Source organism: Polypterus senegalus, chromosome 2 (genome assembly GCF_016835505.1).
Source record: "Polypterus senegalus isolate Bchr_013 chromosome 2, ASM1683550v1, whole genome shotgun sequence".
NCBI classification, from domain to species: Eukaryota; Metazoa; Chordata; class Cladistia; order Polypteriformes; family Polypteridae; genus Polypterus; species Polypterus senegalus.
In genome coordinates, this window is record NC_053155.1 from 287102921 (window position 1) to 287120245 (window position 17325).

The 17325-nt window shown below is 35.6% G+C and overlaps 1 protein-coding gene across 1 annotated transcript in view; it reads right to left on the reverse strand.

Annotated features, from left to right (window-relative positions):
- ubl3a (ubiquitin-like 3a) overlaps positions 1-14598 on the reverse strand; it is a 131770-nt gene extending 117172 nt beyond the window's left edge. Inside the window, exon 1 of the mRNA XM_039745720.1 lies at positions 14010-14598. Coding sequence (XP_039601654.1) covers positions 14010-14036 — 27 coding nt within the window. The 5' untranslated portion in view covers positions 14037-14598. The remainder of the gene's footprint in view (positions 1-14009) is intronic.
- Between the last annotated feature and the right edge of the window lie 2727 nt (positions 14599-17325).

A 17325-nucleotide genomic window follows, 5' to 3' on the forward strand; every position in this document is an offset into this window, starting at 1 on the left:
CATCTATACAAAGTAATTCATTTTACAAAAAATATACTGTACCCAGCAACAGACTAGTACCCTGTTCACTGCAAACCCATCATGTCATATACAAAACCTAGGCAAATATTCCCATAACACAACATGATAGCTACTAGGGCTGTAACTAATGATTATTTTGGTAGTCGACTAATCGTTCAATTTTTTTTCGATTAGTCACAATTATTTCATGCCTGACTATTTTGATGCCTGCGACCTGTGTTTGCACATCCTATTCTGGGCTTCAGTGCATGTCTTACCTTATCTGCTCACATCTGTCCACCTGTGAATGTCATCCTGATGCCTCTGCATTAACACGATTAAAATTAATAATAATCAAAGTCCAAAAGTTTAAATAAACCTTCAATTCAAATAAAACAAAACAATGTCAAGTTTATAAAAGATTCAGTTCATATATTCCTGATTGCAGTGCAGGAACGAGAGTATTTCGATGTGTTCTGGTGTAAGACTGGCTCTTTTCTTTGAGACAATGTTCCCAGGTGCTGAGAAGAGATGCTCAGAGGGAGTAGAAGTAGCAGGAATACATAGGAATGATTTTGCAGACAGAGAAAGATATTTTAATCATCACACTCTGAAAGAAAAGTGTTGTAGTTTATCACATCATGTACTATATTATGCAAAAAATAAAAAAAAATAGACTAAAATATGTAACAAGGCAATTACTGCCAGCATACAGTAGCTGAGTATATTCGGAAAAGTACATTTGTTGAACGCCGCAACCAGCTAGAGTCGGTTTCCAGTGCAATTTAGAAGCACGCCAAAGCCGAGTATATGTTGAGACATATATTCGGCAACATACATTCATTGAACTCCACAACTGGCTAAAGTTGTTTCTCAGTGCAATTTGCCAGCACGGACCCAGTTCATATGCAGTGTGTAAAATGATCAGTGCTGTAGTAACTGTGATACTCTTTGCATGAAAAAAAAATACGTGTTCCATTAAAATTTCACATTTTGTTTGTGAATTGTGATGTTTACTTAAAAAGTGCAGCTAAAAAGTATTTGGCATCCAGGGGTGCATTAACCCCCAAGTATGTATCGGTTTAAGGGTTAACTATCATTGTTGAAACCTTGATATACACATTATAGTACAAACATAAACGTTAACATGTGACACTAACTTTACTTGCTAAAACTTAATTCTCAAGAGACATCGGCATCACAGCTCCAGGATGCTTGCGTTGGTAGGACTGTGTGCGTCTTGACAAACAATAACAAACGATACTGCCCTCAGACATTCATGTAGTGCAGTGCAGTTACAAAAACCAATGTGGTTCTTTGTGACTGGAGCCTCTATTGAAGGTTCTGTTTATGACACGTCGACAATAAAAAATCTGCGTCAACGATTTTTTGTAATTTACGTCGTCGATTACGTTGACTAATTGTTGCAGCCCTAATTAGCTACATATAAAAAGAGAAAAGCAGGAACTTATACATAACAAGAGCATCTACTAGACAAAGCTACTTTCATAATATTCCACTTTTGGAAAGATTATATCTTAAGAAAACAGGTACATATTTGCAATTGCCTTCATTATTATATATTTTAATGTAAGCAAGTGTTTATTGTAAATCTTACTGAGATGCAGTAAAAACGATAACAAATTTCAGTAAATAACCCTTTTTATGTCACTTTTTAATATTTTCATCTGCAACAGTGAAGAAAAACTATGATTGTAGACCAGGATGTAGCTGTATTTGCCAAATTAAATTTTACACACTGATTACCAAAAACATGCTCAGGTTTAAAGTCATTTCTACTGTATATTAACAGAACCAACCACTAGAGGAAGAAACTTTTTCACATATTTATTCTAAGTCTGTTAAAGGATAGGCTTGATATTTTTCAAGTTAATATGAAACTGTGTTCTAAAGTGAAGAATATTTTATCTATTTAAAAAAATAACTAGCCTATACTTGTCCATTATAATGGAGGTAAAGAGAAACAGAGTCCCATCTTAAATTAAAGCCTTAAAATGCAAGGAATAAATCCACTTTGAAGTAGCAGTTTTCATTTAAGAAAACACACACTGGAAACAGTAACTCGAAAGGTATCAAAGATTGTTAGTTTGACTTTCGAGGTAAGGATACAATTCTTGCTTGGTTGTTTGCTTGCAGTGGCCACCATGGGTGTAATTATATCAAACTGATGTTGAATCCCACAGTCCATTACATTCTATATCATTATTTTACATAGAATACAGATTCATATGGAGCATGGGCATAGTGAAAAGCAAATATATATTAGTTTCATTGTACTGTGTACACTAAACAATAAATCTGAACTGAACTGACAACAATTTTTATTTTTAATAAAAGCTTTATTATGTTTTATACTGTATATGGTTTACATTAGAAATGCGTCAATGCCAATTTTTACAACAGATTCTGATCCTCCATTTCTTTTACTGAAAATACAGATTCTGAATCTGCTTCCCTATTTAAATGTGTCATACTGTCTGTAAGTGTCATGCAAGCAATTCAGATTAGGTTAATATTAATAAAATTGACTATTTTATGCACCTACTAGACTATGCTACCCATCTAGATGGTATGAAATCTAATTAATCAACATACACCTCAGCATTAATGTTTGCAGTGCACCATCCATTGAAATGTATTTTGTAATGTACAGTATGGAGTAATAAAGCAGATAATTTTTTTGATTTCAACAGAATTCTCATCACAAACATTTGTAGTAATACAATGCATTACTACAAATGCTTGTAATGTATCATCTGTTGAAATGACAAATGAAATGCATATGTCTGTTATATGCCAATCGGTATGGGATTCATAAAAACAGAGCTAATGTTTGTGATGCACCTTCTGTTGGAATGAGAAATGCAATACATCGGATTACTACAAATGTTTGTGGTGAGCCAGCGGTTGAAATACAGCAATTGGGCTGACATACAGACATTTATTAAATTGATGTTAGAAACATTGTTAATCTCACTGAATGTCACTGAATTCTATACAAATTGTATTTCATTAATTGCACCTGCATTATGGAAAACAAATTGAACTGGCTCTTTTCCTTTATATGCCTGGTTGGAATGTTTACTTTCTCCTTTCAGACAGCAAGCCGAAAAAGCCAGAAAAGAATATGCCCTTACATAGACTGTTAAAAAAATCTAAGCAATTCAAAGCATTCTATTTTTTGCTTCCACACTGCATTGTTTTCATAATAATAATAACACATTTTATTTATATAGCACCTTTCCCATGCTCAAAGAGCATGCATATACTGCTCATGCATGCAATGCCAAAACACCAAGAAAATGCAGCCTCCTCAAGCTTTTTGACTATTTTTTTAGTTAAAAAAAACATGACATTTATTATTAAAATGCAGTTGTAGCAGGCACATAATACTGAATAAGATGCAAATATTGTGCCTTTAACAAATTAACTGCTGTTGGAAAAAATTATTTTCATAACAGAAAAATTCTGTCACCCAGTGCAGATGCACTGCCCATGTATATGTGTTCAGATGCACTGGTTTCCTGCTTCTTAATAATAATAACAATAAAAAAACACAGATACAGATAATAGCACAAGACACTGTTTTTAAAACGGCATGCACAAGCCTTCTGTACTATCAGAATAAAGTAATGGATACATGTTTAGATTTCTGCATCTGTATGACATTTTCAACCCTGTTTGTTACCTTTGATTTTCTTTTTATTACTGCTGAAACTTCTGATATAAAGCAAAAAAAATCTCATGAAAATGGCAACAAACTTTGCACATGGTCGTAGAGTTTACAAGGCTTATTATTATCTTTTAATAAGAGAACACAAAAATAGTCCTTCATGCAGCTATAGAAATTGAATATAATTTGGTACTACTAATTCTGTGCTGTACATGAACATGTACTTCCTTCACTTCACTGCATGTCTGCAAATCAGGTCATTTTTATGCAGTTTGTTCATCTGCTACGGCAGTGGTATCCAACTCCAGTCCTGGAGGGCCGCAGGTTTTCATTCTAACACTTTTCTTATCTGGTGACCAGTTTTTGCTGCTAAATAACTCCTTTTCCTTTCACTTTGTCTTGCTTTTTTAAATTTGTTCCCCTGAATTTCTTCATTTCTTTCCTTAAATGTCACCGAAACAGAAATGAAATGTGAAGTGAGTGAGCTAACAGAAGACCAATTAAGTCAGGGCCTCAAACTCCAACCAATTTCACTCCAAACAGTTGCTAAATTAGGAGCCAATTCTTGTTGTTAATTAAATCCGTTATGTAATTTCATGCCTTGGTGCTGTGTTCATTGTGCAATAGCATACATTTCCAAAATTGTTGATTTTTTATAAGGGCACTGGTAAAATGTTTTGTGTACCTGAGAAGATCAACATTCCTGAGACCTCCATCTTTCTTTATTTTCAGCTACTGTATGTTGGACAAGGTTTGGTGGTCATGTTTTGGCTCATTTTGTATCTCATTATTGTTTGGCTGTTAATTAAGGAAAAAGAAACAAGGGCATGAGTCTTCAAGAGCAAGTCAATTAAAATTAATTCAAAAGAAGTTAATTATCAGCAAAATCAGGGTCAGAAGGGTTAGAATGAAATTCTGTAGCCGTCTAGGCCCTCCAAGACCGCAGCTAGGGACCCCTATGCTATGATGTGCTCACTTCACACTTGACTGATAACTGGAAAGGTTAGAGTCTGGTGCTATTAAATAATAAACTGCATCCATGTCTTTTTGAAAGTAGGATTACAAGTGAACTGACTTAAATCTCAATTTTTTTGGAAAAATACATTGTTACGAAATAGGCATGACAGCGGACTAAATAAAAAAATATTTTCTACAGAATTTTATCTACAAATATGGACACAAGCATCAAAAACAGTCACTCATCTGCCCGATTGTCTATACATCTTTAAAATGCCTTACTGTGACTACTCTCTTATTAAGTAAACCAGAAGTTTAACTTTTTTTTTTGTAATTCTTGTGTATGTTTCAGAGAGGGGCTATTGTTATTGCTTGTTATATTTCTATGTTTCTTCAGCCTCTGTAAAGACTAAATTACCCCTTAAGGAAAAAAAAAAACTCGTGTCATCTCCTGAAACCTAATAAATGCCACATATACTGCAACATACTACAAATGTTTTCTCAAAACAACTTGTATTCATCAAATTAAAAGAATTTATTTTTTCTGGTCAGTTTGGGGGATTGGTTTGGATAGTACTCAATTTACTAATCCAAAATCTAAGCAACAATTATAAAGCATCCTTCTAAAATACATTCCTTCCATCAATTCTTGCAGTGAATAGTCTGCATATATATTAAGTGTTCAAACTTTTTCAAACATTAATGCCTTTAACAGACAAAAAGCACTCTTAATGTTTCATATGTGAGATGTCATTTACTTTTAAGTATTAAAAACACAAGAAAAAGATCAGGTAAACAAGTATGTAAGAAAATAGACAGTTTCCCAAGTTAAAGAAAAACTTCAATTGATAACACAAATAATCTATTAAAAATTAGATTAGATAAGTGGTGACTGAATCTCTGCAGATTAGATAAAACCACATCAGCTCTACAAATGCTGAGACATTTCAATTTAAATTTGGTCACAATTACTGTTCAACCATTAAGGAAAAAAGCTTTCAACAGCAGAATGCCAAATTTAGACAGAATTACCACTAGGCAAGAATGCTCTTTTAATACTAGAATTGATAAACAAAGCATAACACAAAGAAAGCTCAACACAGGAGGATCACTTCACTTTTAAACTTAAGATTTAATTAATTGATGTTGGCTTGAGACAACAACAGTTACTGTTTTATTTAATATACTGTATACTGCTCTGTTTAACTCAAACAAAACAGTATCCAAAACTTAGAAGCAGCAAATTTGTGACAGGTACATTAAATTAATAACACAACTTATATTCAGCTAAAAAGTTATTTTACTAACATAGTATTATTGATTCTGTTACTCTCATATTGTATTAAAAGACAATTCAAAGAAATGATTTCAGTACAAAGATTATTGAAAAACTTAAAAGCCTATTATAATTTTACCCTGGGCAGTGAAATTAGACTTGCCAATAAAAAGATAATGCAAATGGTACATTTTATGCAGCAAATTCTACAGTATGCTAGGGCTGCAACAATTAGTCGACGATATCGACAACAAAAAATTGTCGATGCAGATTTTTTGTCAATGCGTCATAAACAGAACTTTCAATAGAGGCTCCAGTCACAAGAATGTCTGAGGAGAAGAAGAATGTAGAGGAAAATAAACGTGATTGCAATGGCGAGTCGGATAGAGGAGGAGGAAGGAGATGGAAAAAAAAATTGAGACAGAAACTTTCTAAAGTGTGGGAGCACTTCACCAAAAAAGAAAAAAAAAGCTGAATGCAGATTATGCAAAGTGGAGCTTTCTTTTCACGGCAGCACCATCGTGATGCATAAGCAACTGAAACGCAAGCATCCTGGAGCTGTGATGCTGCCATCACCAGAGAGGTAAGTTATCAAGGTTTCCACAATGACAGTTAACCCTTAAACCAACACATATTTAAAGGTTAATGCACCCCTGGACGCCAAATACTTTTAGCTGCACTTTAAGTAAACATCACAATTCACAAAGAAATGTGAAATTTTAATGGAACACGTATTTTTTTTTCCATGCAAAGAGCATCAAAATTACTGCAACACACTGCAAATGAACTGTAAAAACTATAAAAAAAAACTACTGCAACAATCTATTATTATATGTTCAAGGTGCAATTGACACCATTGATGAAATTCAGTAAATCATCGAGCCAACTGCGCTTGAACTGGCTGCATGCCAACACACAGAGGTAAACACTGATGAGTGCAGGCTCGTCTAGTGCAGCGGCTGAATCCCAGAGACAGTGGTGCTGCAGTTCTGCCAGGGCCAGCAGTGGTCATGAGCTGGCTGCTCAACGAATATACGACACTGACTGATCAGCTCCGGCATGCTGGCACATTGCTCTGTGAAGCCAATATAGCCGATTGTGGGGTTCAATGAAAGTACGTCACCGAATGTATGTCGCCACATATACTCGGCTTCTTTGTGCTTCCAAATTGCACTGGAAACTGACTCTAGCCGGTTGCGGCATTCAATGAATGTACTTTTCCGATTATACTCGGCTCCAGGGTGCTGGCAAATTGCACTGAGAAACAACTTTAGCCGGTTGCGGAGTTCAATGAATGTACGTCGCCGAATATATGTCTCTGCATATACTCGGCTCCTGCGTGCTGGCAAATTGCATTGGGAACCAACTATAGCTGGTTTCAGCAGTTTAAGGGTTAAGTGAATAGAATTTCAGTTATGTTTGCTAATGTGTTTTGAGCTATAGTAAACAAGTGAATAGGCTGTGAGCTGTCCTAGTTTTTTTTTTTTCTTCTTTTTTCATATAATATTTGAGTTCATATGAATAGTAAACCATCTCTAACGTTAGGTAACTCGTGCGTTGGAGCATATCAGTAATTAGCTTGTTACATATTTTAGTCCGTTATTTTTTATTTTGGCATAATATATAGTACATGATGTGATAAACAACACTACTTTTCCTTCAGAGTGTGATAATTAAAACATCTTTCTCTGTTGCTCTTTATGTTTCAGTGGTACTAAGCAAAGGTGTGTAGATGCACTGCTCAAATGGCTGAAGTGTTTAGAGAAAGCATCCTAAACATGATTGCCAATGACATGCAACCTATATCTATGGTTGAAGATCAGGTCTTCAAGCAGATGATCAACACATTTCATCCAGGCTACACTTTACCCTCCAGAAATCAATTTACAAAGATCATTGAGAGAAAGTATGAATCTGCTATTACTCAGATAAAACTGTTCTTACATCAGCCAAGAACAAGATTGCCCTGACAGCTGATGCCTGAACCAGTGTTGCCACAAAGGCTTACCTTGGTATTACTTGCCACTTTAAAAGTGATGATTGGAAGCTCATTAGCTTCAGCCTCACAACCATGCCATTAGAAGAACGACACACTGGCACAAACATTGCTGCATGGATTGAGCAGGCTGTGGAAAAGTTTGAGATCCCTCCAAGCAAAATTGTGGCAGTTGTTCGTGACAATGGCTCCAATGTCATCCTGGCTGCTATCTAGGCGTGTGCGATATACATCGTTTACGATTATATCTTAATTGCTGTTTTAACAATGTGCGGAATTAAATTATCGAGTATGTAACTCGCTTTGCAAAAAAAAAGAAAGACTTCATTCACTAATGCAACAGTATAGACCACTGTGCATGTGCAAAAGCGAGTTGCATAGGCATGAACATCCAGCAAGCCGCAAGTCAGCGTCGCTCTCTACCTCAAAATGAGTGAACAAACAGCACCAGATGATAGAACAGCCTCGCCATCTACGTCGTCAGAGTTAATTGCCAGACATCGTTCATTCTCACTCGCATGGCAGTGGTTTGGTTTTGAAAAGACTGATGTTGCTCAAAAGACGGCAATCTGCAAACTATGTGGTAAATCGGTTGCTGTTAAAGACAGCTTGACAACTAACATGTTTCACCATTTGCAAACTAACCACCGCACAGAATACAAAGCATATGAAAAGCTTAAGGAGCCAACTGTCCAGCACAAGTCTAAAGTAACCAAGGTACAAGCACAAAAACACACTCGGCAAACTTTAGCGGACTCATTCTGCAAAAAAGTGCCTTACGACAAGAAAAGCAACAGATGGCATGACATAAACACCGTCACCAATTACATCGCAAAAGATATGGTGCCAATTCAAGTGGTTGAGAGAGATGGTTTTAAACAGCTATTGAATACTTTAGACCCAAGGAACACACTGCCTGGCTGAAAATATTTCAGTCAAACAGCTCTGCCTAAATTGTATGATTCGTGTCGCCAAACTCTGACACATAAACTGCAAAAGGTTTCACATTTTGCCACAACAACGGATTTATGGTCAAGCTGAACATCCGAGCCATACCTTTCCATGACGGTGCATTTCATTGACGAAAACTGGCAACTGCAAAGCTTTTGTTTGCAAACATCCTACTTCCCACAAGATCACACATCATTGCGCAAGGTCTGAAAGATGCGCTGGCATCATGGTCACTGCAAGAAGACTGCATGGTTTGCATGACAACAGACAGTGGGGCTAACGTTGTCAGAGCACTACGGATTAATAACTGGAAGAGGCTACCTTGTTTTGGGCATAGGTTTCATATTGCGATTGGTGCGTAATTTGGGGTTCCTCTATAAAATGCAGTTTAGGTTAAATTGATCTTATTTATTATGACGTTTAAAAATACAAAAAGACTGTGATAAGTAAGGTTAGAGGACAAAAATATAATTCAATATAATTTGAAATAATACATTACATTATCTTGGAATTATCATTATCGTCAAAGTCCCAGAAAATATCGAGATATTTTTTTATCCCCCCAATATCGCACACCCCTACTGCTATCATCTTGCAGGAGAAACATGGGTGGATGTCCGTCCACTGTGCAGTCCACACTTTGCAGTTGGTGATCAATAATGCACTGATACCCCCTTATATCAGTAAAGCACTTGGAGCAGCAAGGTGTCTTGTAGAGCACTTTAAACGAAGTCAACTGGCTTCAAGGCTTCAAGCAAGCTGAAGACCAAGCAGAAACATATGGGTACCCAGGAGCACAAACCTGTCCTAGATGTCTCTACCAGGTGGAACAGCACTTATATGATAACTCACCTCCTGGAAAAAAGATGGCCACTGACTGTAACTCTGTCTGACCCAACAGTAATACAAAGAGGGAAACACCTAGACTTCAAAGCTGATCAGTGGATCATTTTAGAGGAGCTGGCTAAAGCTCTCCAGGACTTTGAATGTGCTACAGTATACTTTAGTGGGGAAAGCTATGTGACTGCCTCTGCTCTGCCTCCACTGGTCAAAGGGCTTCTGAAATCCACCCACACTGCTTATGATACAGCTGCTGTGCAGGCCTTCCAGGCAGCTGCTTCAGCAGAGATCACTGCACGTTGGTCAAGAGAAGTCCCCTTAAAAGATGATGATCCAAAAAAACTGATCATTGCAACTGCATTAGACAAACATTTTCGTAAGTTGAAATTCCTGAAACCAGAAGAGAGGTTCAGTGTTCAGAACAAAATACAGGCTCTGGCCCTCCTGTCCATGAATGGAAGTATTACTCAAAACCACCAAATTGCCACAGGGCACAAAGAACCACAGGACCAGATGATGAGGGTGCTTCAACTTCAGCTGAGAGAACTTTAAATAGATTTCTACTAGCTCTTGATTCACTGCTTGGATGTGACTCAACAGACTGCGACAAAGAGAACACTGAAGAAGATGCTCACGAACAACTGGTCACTAATGAAGTAAGATATATTTATTGAAATAAGAATAGTGCATATTAAAAAGGTCAATATTAAATATTTCAGATGTAGCCAACTGGCTAATTTCTATCTGTCATCCCATGCCAGGTGTTGATGTTCTTTGGAGAGCAGCCCATCTTGAAGAAAGAAAATCCTCTGTCTTGGTGGAAGGCTAATGAGGCAAAGTATCCCGCACTTGGCTTATTGGCAAAATCATTCTTGTGTATTCCTGCTACCTCTACTCCCTCTGAGCATCTCCTTTCAGCAGCTGGGAACATTGTCTCAAAGAAAAGAGCCAGCCTCACACCAGAGCATGTGGAAATGCTCACGTTCCTGCACTGCAATCAGGAATATATGGACTGAATCTTTTATAAACTGTACATTATTGTTTTATTTTATTTGATTTGAAGCTTTATTTAAACTTTTGGACTTTAAGACACACCAGTGGCCATTTTTGGTTAAGTTAAATGCACTTTTTTTATTTAAAGACTATGTGCACTTTAGTTTGTATTGTTTAATGTATTTCTTTTTTATTGTGATGGTAGTCACACTAATATAAAAACATCTGATTGATTTGATCATTATCAATTTTAATCACGTTAATGCAGAGACATTAGGGTGACATTCACAGGAGGACAGACGTGAGCAGATGAGGTAAGACATGCACTGAAGCCCAGAAGAGGACGTGCAACCACAGGTGGCAGGGCATCAAAATAGTCAGGCATGAAATAATCGTGACTAATCGAAAAAAAAAAAAAAATTGAACAATTAGTCGACTACCAAAAAAATTATTAGTTTCAGCCCTACAGTATAGCACTCTTCTTACAGGACAGGACAATGCAGGATCCTGACCCAACAAACAATATTTAAAGGTTTAGAAGACAATATTTAAAAGTTGCACAAACCATGTTAGGCTGTAATTAAAATGTTCACATTGTGGAAAAAGAAAAAAAATCTTATTATGCTTTTGTGACAGCTTGCAAATCTTTGTAGCCATGGCTGGCAAAAAAAAATCAGAAAGATAACTCTTAAGCTAAACCCATTCTTAATCATTTCATAATTTCTGAATATAAAAAAATAAACTTCATTTTTACAAAATAAAAAAGTGAATCGTATTTCAATGCGAGCCATTAATTTATGAATTAACATATTAAACAATGTACTCCAACCCAAGCAATAATTCTGACAGTATCAGAAAATACAATTAAAAGTTTCTATTTAATAACAAGTAAAAAATATATTTACTACAAAGAGTTATGTTTAACTATAGTGTGTTTAATCTATAAATGTGAGATTATGCCTGGAGGCAAATAGATTTTTAGTTTCTAAACTGCCTACTTGCTGAATTTTTTAAGCATCGATTTACATAATATTCCAGTAATCTGCTATTTACAATACTGTACCTTGTCCCAGCTGTAAGACATACTTCCTCTACAGGCAGCAACCATGTGACTTGCTATATGACTTATGAAGTAATCTATGTGCTTAGCTGGCTAGGTTTAAATGTAGACTGTTAAATGAAAAACAATAACCTGATAAATAGCAAAAATTTAAATATTTGACAACTACAAGCATACAATTATTTGAGTCTCAAAGCAGTTTTATTGACAAACAATATGTGAACATTTTCAAGGAATTTTTAAATTCTAATACAACAGTCATTTGTGAAAGGGCCTTACACTGCTGAGAAGCCAATGAAATACCAATAAAGAAGATTATCCAAAAGAACTTGTTATTTTTAATGTTAAGATCACAGATGTTTGTTGTCCCAACACTTGCACTAACATATATATACTGAAATAACAGAATTTAAATTTCTGCATTGACAGGTAGTGTGGCATAGTCCATAAGACTTAGGAGTTCAACCTCTGAGGTTCAAAGGCACTATTAACACTGTGTGACCATGTGCAACTCATTTCATCTGCCAGTACTCCAAGAGAAAAAACAAAACAAATGTAACTAATAGTATCACAGATGTTGTAAGTCCTCTTGAATAAGGCTTCAACCAGATTATTATTTACTCATTATTTTTGTTATTATTAGAATACATATGCTTTCACTATTGACTACATTCTTTAAATATATTCCTTAACTTTTTCATGTGGTAAACAATTACAAGTGCCACATTAACAAAATTCTGCTCATTGTCATGCCCTGCATATTCACCTAATTCATAAAATTCAGGTGCAAATACTATGCTAACATTAACCACAAAAAAGTATTTTGCATAAATTTGAAATGCTGCGGCAGAAATAAGTAAAAATGAGCATTCATTCATTAATTTTAAACGACTTAAGTTAGTTATTCCTAATTAAGGTATTGTATCTATCCTTTAATCTAAAAACTGTGTACAAGGTCTCCGAGTGCTGATGATACTAGAGCTGACAGGTGAACTAGGTGTAAACATGTAGACTTCATAAAACATGTGATGCTGCTGAAGTAAACACTTAAAAGTAGTTGTATAATATTTAACCAGTGTAAAGATTGTGAATTCAAGCCCTTAAAAAGACAGTTTGCCTTCTAAAACCGTGTTTTACGAGTAACTGAAACTAAAACAACGCTGTAGAAAAAGTTCTGTCATCATTCAAACATTGTTATTAATACAAACCAGGTAATATCAAGATAATAACAGCAGAATTATAAAATAAGGACGAACAACCATAAACAATTTTCAATAATGATTACAAATGCTACACATAGTACCAAACATGCATTACACATCAATAATCGCCAAAGACGCATACAGTGATGAAGTAGAAGAAAACAATGAACTTCATTGACCATAACCTACAGTTCACTTTAGAAAAAGAAATAAAAAACCTTCTTCACTATGTAAACTTCAAATGACGAACAATCCATCAAAACGGAGTTGACTGGAATAACTCAAGTTGTACGTGAAAAGACATTTTGGAATTCTCAGCGAAGTAGTGAGCTCGAAATTCCACCTAATATTTAACCAATCAAGTGAAAACTGAAAAATACGTGTCTATATTAAAAAACGTACAAATTAAAACAAAAATGAAAAAAGAGAATAATGATACGTTAAGTATTTCTATAATAAAAGTAGGGGGCGTAAGCGATTATTTCACCATTGCGGTCATCATTACTTCTACTAGAGGAATGGAACAAAAATTTGGGTTGAACTGCCATATACTACACAAAAAATGACAGATTTTAGAAATATTTTAAAGTGAAAGGATGTCTTGCTCCTTGACTGGCGTTAAATGAGGACTGTTTACCGAACATGCGAACAATAAACTTTTCGTGAGCAGAAGAAAATGCAAAACTACTACAACAGACAACCAAGCATTTCTATTCCTTTCTCCCTTATTGTCATTATGTAGTAGGAAACTCACTTAACAGTTTTTTTTAACTTATCAGTGCTTTAAATTTTATAATGTTGAATCAAGCTTCAAATATTACTGAATTACACTGATGACAGCGATAAAAAGCATTCAGCCTGTGGCTCCTAAATTGTGAGCACTGCTGTGTGCAGTTGAAATTCATGTAAAGTAATCCTTTCCATTAAAAAAAAATCCAAAATAAGACTGATAAAATGTTCAGAATCTCTGAAAAAGTAACACTTAAACTAAACACACATAAATCCCCATTTATATGAACACAGATGCAAATGTTTCTCACCGTGTCTGCGGGAATACTGCCTGACATCTTTGAGTGTTATCCTTTTTCCCCGTCTTTGACCTTCCCAAAATAGACGAGAGTTGATTTTAAATTTGCTTTACTCGTAAAACTGCTAAACAGGAATGATTAAAAAATGTATATCCGTGATTAAAAATGCGTCTTTAGTAAACAAAAACAGTAAAAATATGAAAGCCTCGTTACTCCTTCTTCAGCATCAGAGGATCGTTACGAGTGTTTCCCAATAATCATAATGTCGGCTTCTTTATAAGGTAGAATCTTGGCTGATGTATCCTTTACGTTACGGACAGGTTCCCAGAAGCAGCAATATTTATTATTTTGTTTTACATAAATGCAGCAAACGACACGCGAGAACAAAATTACAATCCCAAGGAAATAAATCTCGACAAAATCCGTTTATTTTCGTAGAAAGAGAAAAGTGCTTAGATTGTTAACTGCATACACAGCTTAGGTCCCTTCGTGTCATAACTGCAAAAAAAAATTGCTATTAAGTATATTAATATATTAACAAATTTCAAACTGGACCAGCGTCGTTCTTCTTCTCCGTCCTGCTGTCATTTTATCTCAAACAAACATGGCGGAATAAGACAGGAACAAGCTTAAATGGACCTGCCCCCTCTAATGCGTCATCATAGAAGGACGATGGGATTTGTAGTTTTTCACCGGGTTTTCCCTTTCCCTCTGTGCATCTTGTATTGCATGAAAGATGTTAGTTTGAGTTTTTTTAAGTTCATAAGAATTGCTTTGAAATCGTTTCAGTTTGTTTTTTTTTGACTCACGAGAAAAAAAAAACCTTTTGATATACCGTTCAACTCGTTATTATATCGTCTTGCTCAAGAGATGAGCTTTTTGGGGTTTCCCCCTATTTTTGACCATCTATGCCCGAAAAAAACATAATTTTAAAGACATTTCTGGGCCATATTTTGTGCAGGAAATTTTGCCTTTATGATAAAGAGCAAACTAATAGTTTTTTCAGCAAAAATGATCCAAAGGACTTAAAGTTGTGTATGCAGCATTAACCAATTCTAGGTGTGTATCCCCTAATAGGAAAGGAGGGGCCAAAGTTACTCTTTTTCACATACCTTCAAAAAATGGGGATCAGTAATATAGATAGTAGAGTGTCATTTTAAGCTACTTCAAGGTTGCTGATCATAAACATAACTTTTGATTCTTTATGTGAATTTCCCCTTGGGATTAATAAAGTATCTATCTATCTATCTATCTATCTATCTATCTATCTATCTATCTATCTATCTATCTATCTGTCTACTAGTCCTAGCAATCAAAAGCCACTCCAAGTAGGTTAAAAATGTCAAATTTCAAACATAAGCATGTGGGGTATAATTTACACTATTTTAAGGTCATTGATTATGAACATGGTGTTACTTTTCATTTTTGATCATTTACTAGGGATCTAGCACTCTATGAATCAGTATCAGAGAGTGAAAAATTACAACCTTTTTTTAGAGTTGTGAATATTTAGACTCAATGTTTAAAATTGAAGGGCACATTTTAATATTTCAAATATCTGATGCAACTATTCCTTTTTATTATGTACTTCTATCACATGAAGTAAACTGTTACATTTCTTCTGGACACTATGACTTAAGGTGGCTTGTGCTAATTCAGACATTTTCTCATTATTAACATTTGAAAATCTGTGATGAGAGCAAAACATTCAGTCCAACAAGTTCACCAATCCCATTCACCTAGATTGTCTAGAATAATCAATATCTGAAGGTCCCTAAAAGTCCTACTCTCTGCCATACTACTTTGTAATGTATTCCACATATCTGGTTCTTTCTGTAATTTTTAACATATGTATGAAATTTGCACCTAACAAATTTCCATCTATGCCCATGTTTTTGTTGGGGAATTTATTAACAGCTGTGATCCACTGTACTAATTTACCTCAAATTTTTAAACACTTTAGTTTATTATTATTATTATCCATCCATTTTCTAACCCGCTGAATCCGAACACAGGGTCATGGGGTCTGCTGGAGCCAATCCCAGCCAACACAGGGCACAAGGCAGGAACCAATCCTGGGCAGGGTGCCAACCCACCGCAGGACACACACAAACACACCCACACACCAAGCACACACTAGGGCCAATTTAGAATCACCAATCCACCTAACCTGCATGTCTTTGGATTGTGGGAGGAAACCGGAGCGCCCGGAGGAAACCCACGCAGACACGGGGAGAACATGCAAACTCCACGCAGGGAGGACCCGGGAAGCGAACCCAGGTCTCCTAACTGCGAGGCACCAGCGCTACCACTGCGCCACCTTTATTGTTATTATTATTATAATTATTATCATTATTATTATTATCTTCTTGCTGAAACTGAAGAAAATCAATTCAGTCTCTCCTCATACAGTAGCTCATACTGCATGTCCCTGTTCTAGGATCAGGCTAGTTACTCTTTACTGGACTTTCTCTAGAGTCACTATGTCTTTTTTGTAATATGGAGACCAAAACCATAAACAAGTGACATCTCACTAGTGTATCATGTAGCATAAGGATAACCTCCCTTGACTTGTACTCCACACATATAATATAATATAATATAATATAATATAATATAATATAATATAATATAATATAATATAACCTGACATCCTGTTAGCCTTCTTGATCATTTCTGTGCACTGTCTCAGTGTAGACAGTGATATATCCACTATGACCTCTAGATCATTGTCATGAGGTGTACTTTGAAGTTTCAAACCCCCTGCTGTGAATTCACCCTTCTGGATGTAATATCTTACTATTACTTACACTGAATTTAATCTGCCACAAATGTTTCCAAGCCTGTATGCTGTCCGGGTTCCTCTGCAACAATTTAGCAGATTACATAGCTTGGTATCATCTGTAAACATAACCAGCTTGTTGTTTATAGTTGTATTCTTATCTAGATCATGTATATATAATAAAAACAGCAGCAGCCCCAACACCAGTGTGTGTATATACAACCCCAATTCCATTAATTAAGTTGGGACGTTGTGTAAAACGTAAATAAAAACAGAATACAATGATTTATAAATCCTTTTCAATCCATATTCAATTGAATACATTATGAATACAAGATATCTAATGTTGAAACTGATAAACTTTATTGTTGTAAAGCAAATCTTCACTCATTTTGAATTTGATGCCTGCAGCACGTTTCAAAAAAGCTGGGACGGGGCAGCAAAAGACTGGGAAAGTTGAGTAATGTTCAAAAAACACCGGTTTTGAACATTCCACAGGTGAACAGGTTAATTGGAAACAATTGTTTGTCATGATTGGGTATAAAA